General features: G+C 34.5%; 1 protein-coding gene across 25 annotated transcripts in view; it reads right to left on the bottom strand.

The window, feature by feature from the left end:
- Positions 1 to 758: 758 nt before the first annotated feature.
- Positions 759 to 23,790, bottom strand: part of EPB41 (erythrocyte membrane protein band 4.1) — a 129,095-nt gene continuing 106,063 nt past the window's right edge. For 12 of the 25 annotated variants that reach the window (XM_058195276.1, XM_058195268.1, XM_058195264.1 and 9 more), the window contains 7 exons: positions 22,507 to 22,557; positions 12,611 to 13,078; positions 11,402 to 11,530; positions 9,552 to 9,653; positions 8,484 to 8,564; positions 7,984 to 8,093; positions 759 to 5,548 (listed from right to left, as the gene is read on the bottom strand). In XM_058195276.1, coding sequence (XP_058051259.1) covers positions 7,998 to 8,093; positions 8,484 to 8,564; positions 9,552 to 9,653; positions 11,402 to 11,530; positions 12,611 to 13,078; positions 22,507 to 22,557 — 927 coding nt within the window. In that variant the 3' untranslated portion in view covers positions 759 to 5,548; positions 7,984 to 7,997. Of the gene's footprint in view, positions 5,549 to 7,983; positions 8,094 to 8,483; positions 8,565 to 9,551; positions 9,654 to 10,808; positions 11,154 to 11,401; positions 11,531 to 12,610; positions 13,079 to 22,506; positions 22,558 to 23,790 lie in introns of those variants that run through there. The other 13 variants (XM_058195278.1, XM_058195287.1, XM_058195279.1 and 10 more) reach the window with 4 other exon arrangements.

Genomic DNA, 23,790 nt, shown 5'->3' with positions numbered 1-23,790 from the left:
TGTTGCTGCAGTCTCTCCGTTTGGGGTCTTTTTGTGCAGGTTGGAGGGAGCAGAAATTCCAATTTGGGGTCTGCTTCAGCCTCCTGGTGCGGGGCTTTGGGCGAAGGCTGGGGGGAAATGCAGCTGGTGGCGAAGAGCCAGAGGGCCTCATTCCAGTGGGATTGCATCATGGCCTGGAACTGGCTGACCATCTCAGCCTGCTGAGCCTCCAGGCGCCAGTACCTGGCCTTGCACTCCCGCAGGTTTTCTCTCTGCTTGGAAACCCTAGGCTCCTAGTCCTCAGTGAGGTGCTTCTGCTGAGCCTCCTTCTCGGTCAGATCCAATTTGAACTGAGTTGTTTTGCCAACTCTTTCTCATGGTGGCTGCTTAGCTCCAATAACTGCTTTCTGTTGGGGCACTAAGGAGCCTGGAGGGGGCAGGCAAGGAGGGGCTAAGAGGGGAGGGGCGAGTAGAAGCCGGCGAGGTGCCCCCCAACGTGAGTGAGATCGAGTTGACCACGCCCACCCAGTCACATGCCCACCCATCCAGTCATTAGGCAGATCATATTAGTGGTCTGTGGGATTTAAAATTATGAATGCAGTGGTCCCTGAGGTCCAAAAGGTTGGCGACCCCTGGTTTAACAGATACTTCAACTAGGCATTTGGGGCTGCATATGATGAACCAAATAGTTGGATGAATTAAAGTTTCAGCTGGTATATTTCAGAAGCTACAGTCCAGATAATCTGGGCAAAGTAGAGCTTTAATAAGTGACAAGAGCATCATTTTTTTACCTGAAAATTTATTGAAAAATGCAATACAAGATTGAACACATATCTAAATGCTACATCTAATTTTTCTTTAACTACAAAAGTCCAAAATAACAACTACATAAACTATAAAGATTTGCTAATTGTTTATTCTGTTCCTACTTTTTTAAAAAGAACAAACTATTCTATACAATTGTCTTAAAAAAATTTACAAAGCTCCTTCATATCTGCAGTGAAATAGTGTGATTTAATGTGTAAAAAAGAGAACCAACAACCCCCCCATAATTAGAATACATTTTTTAAAAACTGCCCCTTGTATGAAAATGGAAAAAAATCACAGTTTATGAATCCCCAACACCCTCTCGAGTCCCCAAAGTTAATTTGTACTTTAATTGTTGGCAAGTGAAAATCTTTTTTTTTTTCCTTCTAATTTGACCGATTTGGATACTGCTGCTCTTCCTTCTGTACACACATTCATAGATAAATAGCTTCCATTTACTATACAGTTAAGAGAGTTTCTAGATAATCTCATAAATGGGGAAGGAAATAACTGGGAGCATAGTCATTTCATCATTATAAATAAATAGACTATATTTTATTTACTGCTCCAGTAATGGCAGTGCTGGTCCCCAGAAAACGAGAATGCTAGAAGCTGGTTTATTTTGTGATCTGTTAAGGTGATGGTGGCAGCTCTGAGATTGCGAGTACAAACAGCCTACAAATGCTTTTCCTTCTCAAAACATAAAAATCCCTATTGTCAATGGCAGGCAGTTCAGGACATGTTTCTGGGACCCTAAAACTAAATTGTTTTCCTTGTGTCTGCTATGGAAAGTTAAGTTAGCTTGGCAAATGCATTTTAAAAGGATTTATTAGCTCCTTTTTTAAAAAAAAAATATCTCCAGCATGCTTGGCTATACAAAATAAAATATTGCTCACTTGCGGGATATAAGCAGCCAGGAGGAAACAAACTCACAACTCTTGTTCAGTTACAAAGGCTGCCAGTAGGAGTGCCAATTTATAAGCTCGGGTGGTAAACAAAAACTGCCTTTGCAGCAGAGAGCAGATTTATACTGCATGCAGGAAGGAATTTCAGAAAAGAAAATAATCCCTATGTGGCAGCAGCCCCAGGATTCACATTCCTAAGAGGTTTAAAAGAGGACCCTTAAATTCTTTCAGCCTTTGCTGGTGCGAAGTTCAGTTTTATCGTTTTTGGACAATAGGTAATGAAAGCTGGCAGGAATTGTTGCACAATTAGACTGCCAGTCAGAGGAAGGTGTGTACATACATATTCTTAAGGGGCTTTAAATATTTTGTTACAATAATCAGAAGCAGAGTAATATAACATGAAAACAGCACAATCATTTAGGTTTATCAGGGATGTCCCACCTTGGCAACTTTTAAGACTTGTGTACTTCAACTCCCAGAATTCCCCGGTCATGATTGGAATTCTGGGAATTGAAATTCACAAGTCATAAAGTTGCCAAGGTTGGACAACCCGATGTATATCATGTAAATCAGCTTACTGTGCAAAAACATGAAGTTTTTCTTGCTTTATAATGCTTTTATCTTCTGGCACACTCAGAGAAAGGTGGGGATCTTATGCCTGGCCATGAGTAGGAAAGCAGAACTTTTATTAAACTCCTGAGGTCAAATTGCCCTGCTAATGAATATATAGAACCAAAAAGAAAAAAAAAGTAAATCTGAATGACCCTTACTTTTCTTTATCTCAGGAATACGGCTCTCTTGTTGCAATCTTTATCCTTTTATCTTATAGAAATTTTTCATCTTTTCCATTTACGTGTGTCCTGTGATTTTGAGCATTTCTTGAAACTACCATATTCCCAAGTAATATTTAGAAAAACAATCCTAAATATTTACACCAACTGCTAAATGAACATTTTTTTTGCTTCTGATTATTGTAAAACGAGGCAAGTAATGACACAATGCAGATATACCATCCCACCTTGGAATTCCTTATTGCAGTCTAATGCAACACTTATTGCAGATTTTATTTCACACTTTTAATAAATAAGCTAAAAATCAGAAAAAGGAAAGTTGGGAGTCATCTATTGCACAACACAAAAAATGGTGAATCAGTGAAATTAACCCTGGTGCATGAATGAAAATGGAGGTTAAAAGGTAAGGTGGTAGAAAACTCTGAAAATGGGAGAGCAATAGATGTAAGGAAGGCCAGGAAGAGATACAATCTGAAATGCATTCCCCTCATCATGTAAAGGTAATATCTTTTAATGAGGGATTCACATTCCGTGCAAGAATGTGTAGGTTAGCTAAACAGAGCAGAACATCACTGGCTAGCTATTCATAGTGTACAAAAATCATGCTCAGTTACAGCTGGTGAAAGGGCAAAACCTGTCCTTAGAAACCATATGGAATACATGCTTCATGAATAATAGAATTCCATAATAAATAATAGAATTCTTTCAAAACTGCTTTATGCTTGAATAAAAGAGCAGTAAAAGCAGCAGAAATATTAATTATTTTGCACCAAAGTGTACCAATCAGTTGTCTTCCACAATAAATAGCTAGTTTTGTAATAAATACATTAAGTGCCCAGAGTTTATTCTAGTTCAGTGTAATATTGTTAGGAAGCTTACTTACTCTACTGCTTTCACAATTACTTTCAATAATTCTATTACAACTCAGTCCTATGTTTATTTTCCTGGGGGTGGGGGAAGATCTGTTTCCAAATGGGCTTCCCTCTGGCATCAATCAGCAATCATTGGAAACATGATGTAATGTCCAGAGCGTATTAAAACAAAACCGATCAAACAGCATTCCATTTCAAAACACTTCTAAAATGTTACAAACACTTCATTTTGAATGTAAAATTGTGGTTTCAAGCTCAAATGGGATGTTTTGTATTCAAAATGTTTCACACACCACTACCTTTAAATCTTTCAATCCTAAAATATTCCTACTGACTCTTTAATCAAAATGCACTCACATTTGAGGGGGAAAGGAACATGCAATATGACAGGGTAGCATTATCCCAAACAGTAAATGAAAGCTTTTATTTACTGAAATTGAGTTCTTCTAAGAAAAGATAGAGCTGCTTCTTGTTGTATCTTTATAGAGCCTTCAAATATTTTAGGAAAAAAGAACCATCCAACTAAGTAATGGTCTATCTATTTTTGAAAGATGGGAAATCCAAATTGGAGTCCAATAATTGAACATGCAGATTGCAATACATATAGAAAAGTGAAGTATTTTGAAAAAGAGTAAGTCCTATCTGACTTTTGTTTGAAAGTAATGTAAAATCAGTATTATCTTCTTTTTTTAAAAAAAAACTCCCACTGACCCCTTTCATAAATTACTTATTGCTGTTTCTCTGAACATATTCCCCAGGTGGTACGTACTGTAACTTTCTATGATGACAATACATACAGTATCAAGGTGCTGAGGACAGCAACCAATGCTGAGTTCTACTCTTTCATTCTAATGTTAACAGTGAAAAAGCTAAGGGCATCATTTACCAAGTGCAACAACCTCTATTCATGGGTTGTTGTTGTTGTTTTTGAGGGAAAGCAAGTTCTTTTATAAGAAATTCTAAACAATCTAAAGGAAACATGGGAAAGAGATACAGCAGAAAAACGACAGAGTACTGTCTTCTGATGGAAATTAATATATTCCCTCTCCAAATAACTTTTCACTGAGGAAACAAGACCCTATTCTGACTGATAGCCTTCGATACCATCTTCATGAAAGGAATGCCAGATTGTCTTTAACAACTGAATAGGAATTACACCCCTTATCCAGATACATTGCCAGAGCTCTAAATTTAGCTTTTGTTTAAAAGGTATGATTTTAAATCTTTATTTGCCTCTTGCCCCCACCCCTTGCACAAAAAAACAAAACCCTCCACCCAAACTTACAAATGACTATGGGGTTAAAAAACAAAACAAAACACCATGATAAAATCACAGCCTAACTTAATTGTGCTCAGGGTCTCTTACTCTTAAACTCATAGCTTAATGGGGCTAAACAGCAGATAGGATTACAAGGAACACCTACCAAGGACTGTGAAGTAAAACAAAGGTGGAGGGAGAAAAGAGCAGATGAGAGTTGAATGCCTTACCACAATTCATTTAAAAGCTTTACAATTCACAGTATAAAAAAGCAACTTCCATTGTCCCTGAACCTAGGCAACTACTGAATTACTTATATAAACACCACAACCTCCGGATATGTTCAAGCATCTAAAGACAGACATATCCACAAAAGCAAAGGAAATCCACAGGCCAAGTATGCTGTGGTTAGGATACTCTGGACATTTTATAGATCAACCAATCAAATTAAAAGTTTTGCACAGTGATTTTTCTGACAAGGGTGGCTACTTCTAATTCACTGATATGCCACATCGTAACCTATTCAAAAGGGAGGAGAGAATGCAAGCTACTTGAGGAACAGAAAGGTGAATATCATCATACTTAAAGGCAACATTTTTGATAAGCCCTGTGTACTCTTTTTAACATCTTAATACAGATTCAGAAAATGGCATAGGAAAAGGAAATGGAAAAAAAAAAGATTTTTTTTAAAAAAGCACATCAGCACATGTAAAATATGGCAAATTTTCGGTCACAATATTAAAAACAATGAAAAGGGACATATAGTATTAAAGGTAATCCCAAGTAAACATCAAAAAGCATAACTTCCTAACAATAAATGATAGAATGTGTGATTGAGAATAAATCTGGCAAGTTTGAGGTCATGGTGTTCGAAAGTTCCTTTGTAGTTCTGCTGGTATGTCTTGGGTGGCCTTCAAAGAATGAAGCAGGCATCACCTAGAAGATACAAATTCCTTAATGAAAATGGACACATTTCGTATCTCACAAACTGTTTGTGAACTCCTAAAATTCTGCAAATGGAACAGAACGCATCAATTATATAACATTTTCAAATAATTGATTAGTATTCATCTTCACAGGAAAGTCTAAGCTTTTTATAGCAACATAGAAAAAGGCAAAAGTATACAATACATAAACAAAAAGCTAATAAGGTATCACTGGTTCAATTAATAAGGCTTAGCAGGCAATATAAGCCATCAAGGAAAGGACAGGACCAGGCTTCAACAATAGGAAGACCATTCCATATTCTGGCCAGCACAACTGACAGTGTCCTTGATGTGATTGCTAAATGAACATGATGAAAGCTGTGGCATACTAGGAAAGATATTTTCTATGAAAAGCTAAATCCATGAGCCATGGTGGCACAGTGGATAGAATGCAGTACTGCAGGCTAACCCTGTCCACTGCCAGGAGTTCAATCCTGACCTGCTTAAGGTTGACTCATCCTTCATCCTTCCAAGGTCGGTAAAATGAGGACCCAGATTGCTGGGGGCAATATGTTGACTCTGTAAACTGTTCAGAGAGCATTGCAAAGAACTGCTGAGCAATATATAAGTCTAAGTGCGATAGCTAAGTGTTACTGCTATGTGAAATACATGTTATTTAGTAAATAGTTTAGTAAATACATGTTACTAAATATATACATAAAGTTTGCTCAGATGTGTCTAATTATGAGGATCAGAATATGAATGTTGAAGTGAGAACATAGCCATGTTATATTTGAGAATATAACTTTGAGAAGTATCAATAATGATCAATCATCTTTGCTTTCCTTATTATATTATGTGCATAACTGTTTCAAGGTAAACTCCCATGGTTAAGTATGTATTTTAGATGATGTTTTAACTTTAAAAACCAGCTTTTTATTACATCATTACTTTGGATCTTTTTTCTTACTTTTGTCTGATACTGGGACATAACTGCAGAATGATAGGATAAAAACATTAAATAAGTACATAAAATCCATATACCTGAAGGCTATGGATACATAAATGGAGGATTCCTGTTTAGATATGTGCTCATAAATGGCACTCTGGTCTATTGCAATGCAGACTCAAAATCCAGAAAACTCCCTCCCAAAGAAAAACCTAGGTTTCCTAAATTGGCTATAGGATCATTCTTTCACGGATAACATAGTTCTAAAATCTAAAGGTTTAAATCAGAATGTGATGCTTGGTCAATACATGGAGTTAAGGATGCTTCTTAGCACAAGGGCCCAGTTCTTGTTCATTCATGCATGAAACACTTCTTGACTATCTGTAAACCTCTCGGGCTTTAAAGGCTGGTGGGATAGCTCACTCATAAAGTGGTGCCTTGTTGAGAAACATTAGCATTGATCAAAAGGAAATAGGAGAGAAAATACTCTAAGCTAAAAAAACAAAAACGAAAAAGCAAAATAAAAACACCATGCTATTTTGGTCCTTATGTACAACTAAATCACCATCAAACAGTATGTCAGATGAAACGAATCTGTAGCATAAATAATCTATAAGAAGAAACACAGAGACAATTTCTCAAATTAAATGGTGTGCTGAGGTTTCATTCCCAAGTTGCACATTATCTCCGTACTGCACTGGGAAGAACATGAATAATTAATTTATTCTTAGCTTTATCAGAGGACACTTCTCTACAAATTTCAGGTAACTTGCAATGGATGCCCACAGTGATTGAGACGTCTACTGCAGGACTGAACAACACAAGCGATGTGAATGCCTTTTTGTTATCTTGAACAGGACACACTAGTTGTCCTTTTCTTAAAGTACAGATTAAAAAATAATTTGAAAAAGTATGACTTTATTAGAGCTATATAAAACTAAAAATATGGACAAGGTAAAAGATCATTGATGAATTTGAAACATTTATTTTAACTCCCCTTAACATCCTTAGTGTTGCTTCTAATGGCAATAGCAGTAGCACACAATACCTTTTAAATAGTTTACTATAGGTTTCTCTCAGCCAATTGATGGTGAGTGGACTGCTTATAATAGTGCAGAAACAAGACCTGGCAGGCAACAAGAAATACCATATGACATGATACTTGCACCTCTTATGTTCTGCAGACCCAACCTATTTAATCCTAAACATTTATTGCCACCACTTTTAAACATTAGTGGGAGGCTAAATTTCAAGGGTACTTATGATATGATTCAAAATTAGAGTCAGAAACAGGCTACTATTTTAAACATTCTCATTTCTATTACGGCTGGATTCTGCCCCCAATATATGTACATTTTAGCAGCAGTTTGTGCCTGTAAAGATTTAATATAATGGATTAACCTTGAGCTATCAAGAGCAGGAAACTTCTTTAAGACTCCTGATAACAATCCTTATTTATGACTAAATAAATAAAGTGGCGCTAAAAGGGAACTTACCTGGTATAAACTATTTATTCTGCAATCTCAGTCTCCTGATGAACGACAACCTTGGTCACAGACATATCTGGATGTTGCTCTTTAGCTTCTTTGATGGCCTGAACAAGAACCTGAAAGAAAAGAGTATGAAGAACACATTATTTCTGTGCTGCCTTACTTAATTAGCAGTCTGACATCCTATGGAATGGGGGGGAGGGGCTCAACCTGTTTTATTTCACAATCAGCCTGATCAAGTTTAACACTTGAGGAAGACTATGTTAGTGCTATCATAGCAATATTTTATCCAAGTGTTTTTTAAAATTTCATTTAATTATATATTTATCAAAACAGCTTCAAGTTTGTGAATGGCATCTTGTTATCTGTTATCACCTAGAAACATTTGAACTGAGTTTAAAAGATTTTCAATGCTTCAAAAATAACTTCAGAACCTGAATTTAAAGTTATTCTATTGTTTAAAAAAACCTCTCCTTCCATTATCAATAATTACAACAATCTCTTACTTGATCATGATCAATGTCTGTATCTCCTGTGATGACAATTCGTTTTTCAATTCGTGTTTCTGAAATTCCACCTTTTACAGTCTGTCATTAGAAGACAAATATTAATATTAACAATTTTATAATTAAAAAATGATAAAACCTACAGATTTTAATTATTTTTAAAAGAGAAATGTAATCAATTTATTAAATAGGAATGTAAATAAAAATCTAGTTCCTAGGTAGCATTAGTATAATGATTTCATTATTTTTGATTTTTTTTTTACAAAATTTAGAATAGCGAATCAAATGTCCCATTCTTGCGAATCACAGGAAAGTTGCTTTACAAAATATAAAATTATATTATAAACAGCATAAAATGATTTTAAAAGAAGTTAATATAACAGATTCTTTTTTAAAAATATATCTGGAAATAGAAAATATTTACTCAGAACTCAATTAAGCTCAAGCTTAAAAAATGCTTTGGTAAGAAAACTTAAATTCCTTGATTTTCAGTTTTAATGTAGACATAATTTGAGGTACAGCCTTGCTTTAAAACTCCTATTACAAGATATATTTGTTTAATTTTTTTTTCTCTGTAGTTTCTAACATTGGCTAAGCAAGTTTCTCCAGCTTCACCATAAATACCAGAAGTTCAAGTATCAAAACAGATTGGTTCTTTATATGCAACAAAACTTTCAAGAGGGTATCTGTAACTCAAAGTAAGTCATACTGTTTAGCTCTTAGTGTATTTTTTTTTACTTTAGATCAATTACCAAAAGCTGTAAATCTAAATGATAACTTAAGCTCTTTGCAACTTTGTAACTACTAATGTAGCCAGGGAAAAGACTTTATGTAGCCAAGGAAGTAAGATCCTCTTGGATACAATATTATTTTATTTCTAACACAATCACAATTGTCATCTGCAACAATACTGTCTTATAACAAAATAGTGCTTCTGTATTCTGTGCATTCTACTGCCCAATCCTGTGAGGATTACCACACAGGAAATGAAATTTACCCATGTATTTTTTTTTTGACATGCATGTAGCTTATTAATGAGACCAAATACTTGTTTAGCTGTGGTTTTACCTTCGTTATCTGTGTGGTCGTAGTGCTGCTGGTGGTCTCTGAAGTGATAGTCTGAGCAGTTAGGAGAACTCCGGGATCTAAATCCCCACTACCATCATCAATCTAAGGCAGAGATATATGGAAAGTATAAATGACTTCCTTGCCCACCTACAATAACTCACTTGGCAGGAAAGACAACATTCATAAAAAAGAAAGAAACTGAAAAAATGCTTCTAAGTGAAAAGGGATAGCATTAGCTAATCAAGTACTGTATGCATGTAGGACACTAACAAAAACATTCTGGATCAGCCAAGGCCCAAACCAATTTAATCCAATCCTTCCAGTAAACAATTAGATGCCATAGTAAGTTTACAAACAGGACCTTTGAGCAACGGCATCTTCTCAAGGATATGTTAGTAAGAGCTGCTCAGCTCCAGCGGTAATAAAGGTAGCAATTATGATTACATTACATTCCTGTCCCACTTGTCTATACAATGAAAACAATGTACTTTTTAAAATCTTTTGAGATGTTTTTTTCAAAGCAGTAACAAATTTCCTTTTTTTGAATGTATACATAGTTTTCTGCTTAAAGGAGGATGATTTGTCAAAAGCATCCAGTTTTCATATTTAGGTTGAGAGACCAGATTTACCAAGTGTATTTGTCGGGGGGTGGGGGTGGGGGGGAGAGAGAGAATGGAAAGCGCTTTGCAGCTACAAAAATCCCGTATTTTTTGGATCTAAATTTAGAAGAGGAAAACAACAAAAAAAAGCTTTTGGCTTCAGTGCGCCCCATTTTTGGGGATTTTTTTGGCCCATTTTCGAGGCTTTTTTGGCCCGTTTTATCTGAAAAAATGGAGTGAAAAAAGTCTAGAAAATGGACTGAAAAAAGCCTCGAAAATGGGCCGAAAAAAAGGATTGAAAAAGGCCGAAAAAAGACCCAAAAACGGGGCGTGTGGAGGCAAAAAAATGGCTGTCGGGTGCGCGGGGATTCGGCAATATTGACAAAAATGAGACACAGATATTTTCACCCCCTTTTGGGGGACAAAAAATGCATCTTATAGTCCAAAAAATACGGTGATAAGAAAATGGTTTACCCTTAAGTCTACTTTTGGGTAGATTTTTGAAAAAAAACCTTCCCACACATCTAGCTCCTTCTGATACCATCCAACATGAAACCTATCTTAGTGAGAGTATACACTGGGAAATTTTTAACTCAAGAGTACAAACTACCAAATATGACAGATTTATTTTATTTATTTTTTACTCTGGGGCACTTACGTTTTCAGGATCCATAGCAGTTATCCACAAATAATGATTCTGGTGAGCAATATATTCACAAATCTCCTTCATCACAGTGTAAGCCAGCTCAGCTCTCAGCAGAGATTTGTCTAATTCTCCTAATTCAGGGCTAGGTATCACACTCAAAAGATTTCTCAGGAAACTCAAAGCCACAAAGTGGCCTCATCAGGCATGGGAGCAGAGCTATTTTAGGATTCTGGAGATGGTGTTTGCAAATGTGGTACACCCTTTTAGGTCTTACATTATCATTTTCATCTATTTCCCACTTCAAAAGGTTGGGAGACTGTATTGCCTGTTTCTCAGCAATCATGGCCAGAAGGAGCTCTGTGGACCAAAGTAAAGGAACTCATGCAATTCTGTTTCAGAAAAGCATGACTTTTTCTGATAGAATAATGATATTTCTCACAGCAATTGTCACAAGTGGAATTCCCTGCAGCAACCCAAACATCCCACTGAAATAAAATGTTCAAAGTGTTTTAGATTAAAATTTATGAATGAAACTGCTTGGATTTTCTAGCAATCGTTATGAAATATTACAATAAAATCATAACACTAGATGTGAAGCAGCCTACCTGTGCAGCTTCATAAGTTATAGTCTTGGTCTCTGTGTGGACAATTGGAACGTCTTTAGTTGGAATTTCACTTTTCACAGTATTAGACACATCAGAGATGGTAACGGTCTGAGTTTTCACAAGGGGGGGCTACAAAATAGTTTCAAAGTAAAGTACATTTAGTCACCTTATATGAGTATTACTTAACAGAAGTCCAATGTGCAACTTATAGATGCATCATGAACTCAATTATACATCACAACTGTTATGTTGTTTGCACTCATTTGCAGAATTGTGAAAATTAAGATGAAATGCAATGATTTCACCCATTTTAAAAATCTAATTGGCGAAATAATGGAAATGGATTCACTTCAGTGATCAATATTAATATTTAATGAGAAATTTAATCACCGACATCTGCATGTATACTACCATATATATGCTCTATCATGTAGGAAGAATATCATGATTTTTTATATGCCACAGTATTTATTTATTCGGAAACTAGTTGAATTTAAATTGAATGTAGGAAACCTACAGAGAGTGCATAGGCAACACCTGCAGTTTGAAATGTGAAATCCACCAGTTTATATTAAATCACTGCCAAATCACCATTTATGGATATTCAAGTATTAAGAATAACAGAAAAAGAAAAATCAGCTGTGCCACCACCTGATAATTAACTCAAAGAGAACATAATGTTAGTAAGAGGACCGCATAACCACCATATCCCTTTGCATATCCAAAGTATCACCCTTATTATCAGATTACATATTTAGGTTTTTTTAGCAAATAGGATTAATAAGGAAGGAACACTGAAGCAAGCAAGCAAAAAAAAATTACAATAAGCTGGAGGAAAGTGATATTTCCAAATCTGTTGAGTTCATTCTTTGTTGTAATGAATAAAATATTAGTATTAATAATTAGTACTTAGTTTTTCTGATATATTAAACATCTTTAGCTTTTTGAATTTCCCTTCTTTGCACGAATCAAGAAAAAATTGTTTAATTAAGACATGTCAATTTCGGATAAGGATGAAGAAGGGAGTAATAATTTTATATAGATAGTATGAAATTGAATAACTGTTTAGTTTTTGAGAATTACTTCAGGACATCAAACATTAATCCTTCTTCATGGGTATGTAAATATGCTTGCTCCAGTGTTTGCAAAGTGACTCAGAAAATGTAGCACAGGTGTTTGCAAAAGATATTCTATGTTCACATTTACTACCTGGAAACAGCGAATGAGAGCAGGAAATTCATGATCAACATTTGGATTGTAATATTCTCCATTTAGCTCTCTAAGTGGCTTGCTGGTAAATTTTGTTTCTTCAACACCACAGGCTTCCTCCTCTTGCTCATGGAGGTACAATGGAGGTGAAACAGAGATTACAGATATTTCCACCTCAGCCTGTTTAGGATCCTCAGCTTCCTTTTCCATATTTGAGCAAAATCCCTTTTCACACCTTAGATCTTCCTTGCTCTCAGGAAGAGCAGTGGCACCCTCCTCTTTCTGCTCCTTGCTGCTTATTGAAAAAGAGTCTGATTCATGAATTTGTGTAGACGCCAGTATGGTTGACATTTGGCTCTCACTAAAGCCTACTGAATGCTTTGAAACCTCCCATTCAAAGTGAGAGGCAATATTTTTCCCCTCTGTCACATCATCTGCATCCTCTTTGAAGGGACTGTCACGCACACTCTAAAAAGAAATGAATACACAAAAAGGCCAGAAAGAATTAGGAATAGAATGCACTTCATCTGGAAAGAGTGCCAAATTTAGAATAAGACTTTGTAGGGCCTGTGTATACTATTACAATGGCTGAAGATGAATAGTTCAAGTGCGTTCAAAAAGGGTGTATTATAGTCACTCTAACACACAATAACAGTCTCATATAGTCAAGGTCAAGAAGTTGTTTATATTCTCTTCTTTGTCAGAGGAATTTGTCCTGGTCCAGCTCCAAGTCTGAAGTGGGCAAAGCTACTGCAGCTTTCTCTGTAATAACAACTACTCTTTCAATCAACTAAGAAGTCATTGGACCAATCAACCAGTCTCCTGCCAGCAGGAGAATAAGGCTACTTTTGAAGACATTGGACATTCAGAGATCATGGCAGTAGACACAATCTGGTATTTGCCATTTTAAAGTAAAGTAAATCTGGAGAAGAAGGGAGTTAGATTTTGCTGCCCCACCTGTACTAATTCTGAATATCCACTGTCCCCTTCCTCTCATAAACTCCTACAAGGTGTACTGGGAAAATATATATACCACATTACTCTCACTACTTGTAAAACACAGATCTACCATACTGAAAGCTCATTATGTTTTGAAAGCATAAGCACATAATTAATGCTTTCATACTGCTGAGGAGCAGGATTCTAAACACGTTTCAATTTCTTATAATTGAAAAATAATGCTGTCCACCCTGAAGCTTTTTAAAGAGACATGAGGAATATTCCTTTGGAAACAACAGCTTTTCTTATGGCTTATAAACTGGATTTTTCATACATAAATCTAGGAACCATCTTAACTGCTGAAGCTCTCAACAAAGCTGAACTTCTCAACAAAGTACAACGTAAAGTATTACTGACTTTTTTTAATAAGAATGATCCAAATGATATAACTGCAAGAAAATCCCAGGTATACAACAGAGTTGATGAGAAGCTACCTCATTATTTATATATTTACAATGATGTTGCTTGCCTGAAAGTATTTAATTGCAAATGTCAAAAGGGAAACTTTTGCGTGCTATTTTCAACTTTTACTGTAAAATGAGTAGCAGCATAATATAAAACAAAGAAATCCACTCAGCCTAATAGAAAGCAAGGGTATCTCTAGCATCAGAGCCAAGCCAGAGAATTTCACCAAGGATGATACTATACTGTCTTCCATTGTGCGCCTGTTGGAAAGTTCTCAGCTAGATCAATATACATCTCAGCAAGCTCTCCTATTAAAATTTGAGGAAAGGAAGAGTAATAGAAAAAAGGCAATGATGAAAACATGCTTAAGATTAGAAATAGTATAGAAAATTTGCCTGGTCCAATCACCCACTGAATAAGATATAATACATTAAATAGGATGTGTGGGCAAAGCCAGAAATTCATGAACCGCAGTAATAAAGCATACTTGTTTCCAAATCTAACTTTTCATATTAAGTGAAAAGCCTCAGGCAATGAATGGAATTAATATTTGTAATGAATGACATGACTTTGCTGCAAGGGATGGAATCTTATTAAAAACATTATAAAAAGCTTGTCAAATATCCAAAGACTGAGAAATATTCTACAACAAAGTAATATTTTGTACAATTTTGACTGGAAGTGACAAGGAATCACTAAATGATTATGCAATAACAGATTATGGTTTTCTAAAAATTTGCCTTATTCAATGAGGAAAAAAGAAAGCCAATTGAATAAGGGAAAACCGAGTTGAACAGTCATTTAATTTGTCTACATTAAGGTAGCGAAAGCAGATCGAATAGTTATATGCAAACTTTTGTTTTCAAAAATCTTTTTGCTTCTTTCAAATAGTACTGTATGTATAGAGACTGGCTATTAATATCAGCAATTAAAATTTAGCATCTATATGTCTGATAAGACAAAATATTCAAATAGTGGGGCTGTTTGGATGAAACAAACTCCAAGACTGAATTTTAAATGTGAATTTGATAGATAGGTTTGTTCCTATCCACCATGATAGCAAAATGATGAATACAGATGATGGCATGATGCAAGCTTTGCACTTCTGTATTTGTGTCATGATATCACACTCATATACAAAGGGTATATTATAACACACACAGTATCTGTCCCTACCCCCCCCCAAATCAGAATGCCTAAGACCCCTTGTAAGTAATCTGAACTAAATATTTTAACCTATTGTCTGCCATTTCTCCTTTTTTTTAGCTAGAGAAGCAAACCTAAAATATGGGAGTAATTTAAAAGCTTATTTTTTCTGATTAGTGATGACAGACGCCTCAGGTTAAATAAATGTTCAATATTAAGCAACTCAACGATGGCAGCTTATTATCAACATATTTTAGCAGGGATGAATCAACAGTTGTGAACTTAGACTTTGATGCAGGACACAAAAATTTTAACTCTATTAGAAATAGTTTGTCAAGTTCAGGGAATATTCTACTATAACTATAATTTTTATTGGAAATGCTATTTATAAAGCAAGCATGCCCACTTTCAAAACATAACTGCTACAGAAGTTTAGCCACATGCAAATTAGTCGAGGGATGGACACATATTATTTGGTATGATGAATTTGTCCTTGCTATCTAGCCTTTTGGAAAGTCTCCTGCATTTTTATATTTACAGTAAACAAATTTGTTACACCAGGAATTGCCAGTCTTCCTTTTGTATTAATCCCTGTTACTCAATATTCTTTCCCACATTCCATAAGGAGTTTCTATTGTGGCTTTCAGAAAAGTTTGAACAATGTTTCTTTAAGTGTGCAATTCAATGAAATTAAGGATAAATTTAATGGGAAAGAGACTTTTGTATTATGATAGGAGCTTTATACTCTGATATTCAAAGAGATTATATAAAACAATGTTACAACACTGGAGGTTTTGAAGAGATTTGTTTGAAATGGTATAGGGAATTCTGCTTGAGCAGGGGGTTGGACTAGAGGACCTCCAAGGTCCCTTTCAACTCTGTTATTCTATTAGTGTAAAACTTAATTTGGACATTTCTATAGCTGGCTATCTATATTTTGTATTTTAATTATTTGTATTTGATATTACTTTTAAAAAAAAACCATTTAAGAAAAAGTCCTATATCAATTAAAATTACCTGATTGTTCAGACTGCGCCAGACACAGCTGTAATAAACAATTTACAAGGTGACGATCATCAGTGTGCTGCAGATTATTTCCCTTGCCAACTAACCTGATTCTAATTCTTTAAGACTATTTAAAAAACAGCAAAAAACTAACATGCTGTAAAGCAAGTGCCAGTTCAAGCATTACATTTAATCCCAACAATGCCTCTGAATCCCAGAGGCATTCTTGGAAAATAAAAATAATGGAGGGTTTGCACCCTATTATTTTTGGGAATAATACAATATAAAGGAAACAGATGAAAAAAAAGCATCTTAAGAGAACAACTGTATGAAGGACATCAATCTCATAAATCTACTTCATATAAATAAATCTATACCGAATGCTTGAGAACTAATTGGTAAGAATGGTCATAATGATGCTCTCAAAATTCCAAGTGTCTCACTTGTCCAAAAACTGGATAACTTGGGAACTTTGGTCTAAGATACCACTTAAAAGCTTTTTGATACAAGTAGACATAGGATAATGCAGCTTTTTTTGCTAAAGAAAATATGCAATGAAATTGCGGATTGCTATTCTTTTGGTATCTTTGAACATCAGAAGCACCTAACGGGTGAGTCAAGATAACTCCTATATTAGTTTGCAAAAGTTACAAATTTCCACTCAAAAGCTTCTACTAATTTGTTAATAGCTCCATTATTGACACTGCAGTGAATGGAGACAGCTATTCTTGATAGGTTTTTGGATCAGGCAGAGGATCTATATTAAAATAGCATTCAAATAAAAAAAGAAGGGGATAAACTAATATATAGTGTAAGCAATCAGCGATAAACCCCTTAAAATTATTTTGTTTTTCAAAAACCGTCTGTAAGAATTTTCCTTAACAAGTGGATATTATGGGTATTTCAAGCAGTGTATCAATAATATTAGATTATCCCCATACTGGAAATATGTACAGAAGCAGCTATATTTAAAATCTTTAAAATGCACAATTGGTAACATACTACACTCACCAGCAAGAATTTCCAGAGACCAACTAGTGAAAGATAATACATTTCAAAAGGGTCAATAAACTTTAAAAAGCAGTATTATGAAGCACAAAGACAACATTCCAAATTTAATTTGTTTTCATTTGTACCATTCTTACATTAAAATTCAAAAGTTTGGGGGGGGAAGCAATAGGCTACCATTAATTTATAACTGCAAACTGGATGGATTTTAAAACTTGAATTACTCAATAATAAATTGAGTATTGTGGTTCTGTCTTTTCAAAATTATCAGGGATAAACAAAGGATAATTCTAATAAAACCATGAAATAAGTATTAGAAGTTTGGTTGTATGGATCAAAACCATTCTTTTAGGTATTCTGTGTTCTTATTGCAATGAAGACTTTTAGGGATAATGATAAATGATTAATTTCCACTAGTTTTGAAGTTGTCAACCCTTTCCTTATTACTACATACTTAGATAGCTCTCTAAAATCTTAGGTAGAACCCAAGTTTTGCCTTTCAAGATCTTTTAGCTACTCACTTACTGTTAAGTGAGTAAAAGGATTGTCCTGAATTATTACGAAACAACAATCCATATATAAATAACATACAGAAAACAAAAAATAACATTTGCTGTAATTGTCCATTCAATCACTAAATGCAGGTTAATCCAAACCTATGCATTAGCCATTCTCTTGCCTAATGTGATTTTTTTAAAAAAAAATACATGTACTTAATTCAATGTTTTATAAATAATCAAGAATAAACTGAATCAAGTAATTTATGGTTGGAACTCACCCAAATGGTCTTCTCAGCCTTGCCATAGTTCATAAAGTAGTAAGATGGAAAAACACTGTCACCCTGAACTCATCAAATTTCCTTATATAATCTAACATAAACTTTTGTGGTGCCCATTTTATTTATTTATCAAATTTATATAGCTGCCCATCTCACAAAAAGTGACTCGGGGTAGTGTACAACAATTAACTGACTTGCTCGTGAACACAGCATGTACACAGTACATGCTTTTATATTCTACTTTCAGAAAAATTGGTAATTTAGGAATATTTTGACTGGAGGTCTTCTGGTGGTATAGCAGGATAAATAAAAACATCAAAAAGTAAAGCACTTAAAATGACACACACGCACACACACACACTTGGAAAAAAGATATTAGCAGTAATGTATCGCTAATTATTTTTAAACCTATAAAAATTAAAAGTATAATACATCTTACTGGTGAAATTCCATTCCATAGCCTCATCTGAAGGATCACTCATTACTATCCATCTCACCTCAGATTTGATCATACTTATGTGGGTGAAAGTGATCCTTAAAACAACTAAATCCCAAAGTATGGAAGGCATAATTTAAACCTTCTGTTCAGAAATAGATTAAAAGACACTGCAACTGTACATATTCTATGGGTCCCAATGTGTTACGATACAGAACTCTGGTGCAACTGAAGAGTCTCAAGAAGTCTAGCCTTAAGATTATTAATCATTATACATGTGGTCACTGATGCTATTTAAGCTTCCAAAGACAGGGATGGATCTAGTACCACATGCTAGCTATAAATGCAATCCTTCATGAGTCAAAGGTGAGTCCATGCAGAGAAGGTTAAAGATTAAACCTTCTTTGAGTGACTCATTGATGGTAGGTGGTTTGTTTATCTTACATGGTTTGTATATTGCAAATACTGCTTCACCTCTTTGACTATGGCCTTCACTCCAATATCTTAGGTAGTGTGGGAGCTATACAGAAAAATACAGGAAATTCTATAAGCACAACAATATAACAGCATCGCCATCAGAAAATAACAACGTAGAGAAAAATGCAGCTATCTAAGCAATGGCTCAGACCCACATCTTTAAAAGAAGATCATGGCCCATGGTACTGAAAGCAGGTAAGATGTCCAGAAATCAGTGGACCTAAGCTTTTCTCTCAGGCTGGGGCATGTTAATCTATATAGACTTGACTGCACAACTGAAAGAAATTAATTTTATATTTCAAAACTCTTAAAAAGATAAAGAGGCAGGGCCTCTGGTGGCTCAACAGACTAAGCAGTCTGTTATTAACACAGCTGCTTGTAATTACTGCAAGTTCAAGCTCCACCAGGCCCAAGGTTGACTCAGCCTTCCATCCTTTATAAGGTAGGTAAAATGATGACCCAGATTGTTGGGGGCAATAAAAGTTGACTTTGTATAATATACAAATGGATGAAGACTATTGCTTAACACAATGTAAGTCGCCCTGAGTCTTCGGAGAAGGGCGGGATATAAATTCAAATTAAAAAAAACAAAAAAACAAACAAAACACCTCATATGTATTTTTCACCTGCACATACAACACAAACATACTGTATATAATTATAAATAATAAACATTTTAAAGATTAATTTTAAAATATCATCTGAATTAGTTAAACTTCACTCATATTCAACTTTGCTCAATAATTTAATTGTCACACACCTCCTTTCTAGATTCAAGTTTATAGCTGCTAAGGCTGAATACTGCAATTCTGCTCTCAAAAAACTTGTGAAGTTGTCCTCAATTTATTCTAGGAGTATAAAATCCATTCATCTGTGTTTGCATAATGTAGTAATGAAGAGTCAAAGTCAGAACTTTATAATTATGTTTTAAAATTATACAAATAAATTGGATATCAAATAACTATCTTTACATCTGAATGTTTCAAAGTTTAAGCAACATGCAAAGATTTAAATGAACAGAATATATAGTTAATGTCAGAACCTCTACCTTAAGTAATGCTCAGTTATGTGTTAACACAACCGCAAAAACATCATGCATCAAACATTACACACACATTTAGAACATACTAGTTTCATACAGACAGGTGTTGCAGGAAAAACAAAACAATTTTGTAAATATTCCAGAGAAAAGGAAAGCATAGAAAAATTTAGAAAAAAAATTAAAGTAATAAGACAGCATTTTAAATTATAGATTACTGCTTCCAATAAGTTATTGGCTTTTCATCATTCTAACCCAATCTCAACAGCAACTAGAAGTTACAATCTCTCATTTAAGTAAAATCATAGAGAATAAATGATTCACAAATATGCATCTAGGAATACATAGGTAGACATAGTAAGAATATTCTACCCTTACAATTCATGTGAGGCAACATATGCTACAAGTTCACTTTATCCCTGCCCAGACTGTTTTTTTAAATAAGCCATATTTCACCCCACTACATTATATTGATACACAGATCACATTTCTCAAGGAAATGGCTTTAAGTCAGAGGTGTAAAAAGTGTTTTAATAGCAAGATGTAAAATTATTTTATAATACCAAAGGAATTAAATCACATTGGTTTATCTGTTGTCTAGATTATTCTGTTTCATTTTAAATGAAAGTTGTATATTGTTTACAGAATTATTAAACAAGTTGGAAATAGATCCAACTTTAAAAATGTCTGTAACAGGTATTCTCAGGTATACTGATTTTCCCCCCAACAATTACTGTTCCCCCAAGCTCCTGTGCTCAACATCCAACTTTAACAGCAAGCCTATACTAATACATGCAGACATGAGTCTTGAACATGATAGAAGCCATCCAAGCAAGTATATCATTGATACAATCTGATTTTTAGGGATTGCACAGTATTAAAATTTGTCACAATGGAACTTGCCTGATGTTTCCTCTTATCTCTCACAAACACCAGAAGTTATATATTGAATAATTACGTCTTTTAAAAAGCAGAATTAATGAGAAACTGAACTACGGTCAAAAATAAAATAGAAAGAGTAAGACAGCAGCTTTAGCCAGAAATCAAAGGGTGCAGAGTCTTGTTGATATTTCATATAAGCCTTTGTGTGTTCCTTAATCACAGAAAAACCAGCCACCACATAGTCATTGCAAGGATCACCAATAGGGACATCAGAAAAGGAAAGCGTGGAGAAGAAAAAATGTTAGTATACAGGTGACATGTTTTGAGTGTTTTCTGCTCCTCAGGAACTGGAATAGAAATTTTGGCCTGGATTTCTTCAGTTGCTCGATGGGGTAAACTTCCCTCAGGAACTTTCTCTTGCTTTTTAATAAAGTCTTCATCCTGCACTAACAGAGGGCATTCCTGTGTCTGCTTTCATGGTAGGAGATCAAGAAAGACAGATAGATGAACAAAATGACTGATGAAAAATGCTCAAAATGATACTTGGGGATATGCAAAGACACAAATGATAGAAATTGTCAGAATGACAGCAAAATATGTTTCGTACCAGTTACCCAACTAATTCCTCTGTTAACCTTACAAAGTGGAAACCAAATTCCACAGAGAAATTAGCTGCTTTCTAATTGACTAAACAAATTCTGAATTGCTAATAGTTCTTTATGCAGAAACTCATGCTAAAACAACTCTATCCATGGGTTAAAATATATATTTGAGTGTTAAGATATAGAATTATGCATGTAATGATAATAGTGTCTCTTTACAAACAGAACTGATATCATAAAAAATATTGGTTGTGACTTTCTATGCTATACTGAAATTCAAAATTGTACTTTGTTAGATCTGGTATTTCACTTATAGCACAAAGTTAATTGTTTGAATACTGAAGAAAGTATTGTCATGGAAGATACCATAATGTCTACCTCCATGTTACATTGTGATTCAAGTGCAAAATATTCAGTTTCCTAAAAGCAAAGAAAATGTAATGTGGATTACAAAAAATACATTTTTATTCTATATTTTTATTTGCATATGACATCAGTGTGTAAAGAATTTAAATATGAGTAGTATTTTGCAGCATTATATGAAAACTGAACATAAGCTGGAGAATTCTGAAGTTGATTTTTTTTCCGTGTATGACAAATGAAAATTGCTATCTAGGACAGGAAAAATTTGGCTCTGAGCTCTCTCAGTTGATTCAGTCTTCTTTGATCAATCTGATATTTGGGGACAGAGTCTTTGCACACCCCTAAGTAATGGATATCAGGGAGAAAGTAGCTGGAAATCTGGGCAGCAAAATGAAATGATAAAGTATGCAAGAGTCACATGAAAATTAAAAGAAGAACATGAAAAGAGAGGAAGACAACATAAAAAGAACAGGGTAGAGTTAAACTTTCATAATTTCTCTCTCTCAAACTTTATGGCAACATCTTCATGCAACTTTGTCAACCAGCCATGCGCTGAAAGAAGCAATTGAAAAGCTGCAAAAGCTTGCAGCACTGCAAATCCACTTAAAATGTTAGATCAGAAGGCTGTGAGAGATGACATTATTGAAAAGGCAGCCCAAACAATGCTAGCAGCTGCTGTTGAGGGTTTGGGATTGCCAGTACCAATGCAGTAGCAAAAATCTGCTTTAGAAGCATGGATTAAAACAGCAGCTTTACCTCTGGCCCAGCGACCTGTCTCTCACAGGGCTGAAATGTGGCTTTCTTGACCTGGACATACACAAAGTATGGAAAATGCAGTTGTATTTCAAAGTAGAATAAATAGACAGATAAACCAGAACTAAATCCCAGTTTATAGATTATTAAAATTACAATACTTAAATTTAAAAAAATGAAATTCTCTATGACTAATAATTATAATGCATCCTTCTGTTTAAGAAAGCAAGTTAAGAAACTTGAAGATGTCTGTGTTTTAAAATTAATTCTAATGAAAAGTCCACTCACTAATACTTATTACCTGAAGTATTGAAGTTATGATCTGAGAAATGCAATTATTCTGAAATGCCCTTAAATTACATAAACTTTCATATGAAAATACAAATTATCCTTGTTCAACATTTATATAATCAGAACAAAACTTTATGAATCCAACTTTATAGCATTCTTTAACAACTCTACTCTGATCAGAGCTTCAGAAGCTAATCATAAAAAGGCCTTCCACGCTGTTCCAACTATTATTAATAATAATTTAACAATTCTATCTTCCAACAAAAAAAATGCAATCAGCTGCAAAATAAAATCAAAATATTTTCTTCTCAATTTCTTCATTTCTATACCTTAATAATTTTGGATATTCTTAAAGCAAGTCAACAAAAAAATTTAGATCTATAATGACTGCAAAAAAATTCACATGCTACTATAACAGCTATTTAGTTATCATGCACATTATTATTGCACAGGCAGAAAGCTATTATTAAATACAGTTTTTTTTTCACCAGCAAAAAAACACAGCTCATCTTGAAAAGCTAAATACATCAGGAAATCCCAAGGTTGTCAGATACATTAGGTTTAAAAAAACAAATCCCAGAATGGGGCCATAGCCTATGACTTTCATTTTGTTCCAAAAGAAGTATATGTGTATGTATGATGTATTTAATATACTGTCAATCAGGAGTCCAAAGCAATGTTATGTTCTGAGTCCAGAGCATACAAATACTTTGATAAATAATATCTGAGTATTTTAATGAATATTTAGTTAAGATTTAATCCAACATATCTACAATTACACTGCAGAGTGTAATACCAAGTTCAGTAATGATTGAAAATAAAAAAAATATACTGTAGTCCTTTTAACAATGCAGAATTACCATTTCAACTTTACAGCTATGGATTAAATGCCTTCTACTGACAGTAAATGATATGTGAGACATAACACTACATACATAATTAGCATGTATGCAAACTGTCCAGTAAGTACCAACAGTACTTAGTATGCACATGCAC

This window comes from Ahaetulla prasina, chromosome 10 (assembly GCF_028640845.1).
Source record: "Ahaetulla prasina isolate Xishuangbanna chromosome 10, ASM2864084v1, whole genome shotgun sequence".
In the NCBI taxonomy this organism is placed as follows: domain Eukaryota; kingdom Metazoa; phylum Chordata; class Lepidosauria; order Squamata; family Colubridae; genus Ahaetulla; species Ahaetulla prasina.
Note: the sequence above shows the minus strand (reverse complement) of the source record. Positions and strands in the feature narration are given on the sequence as shown.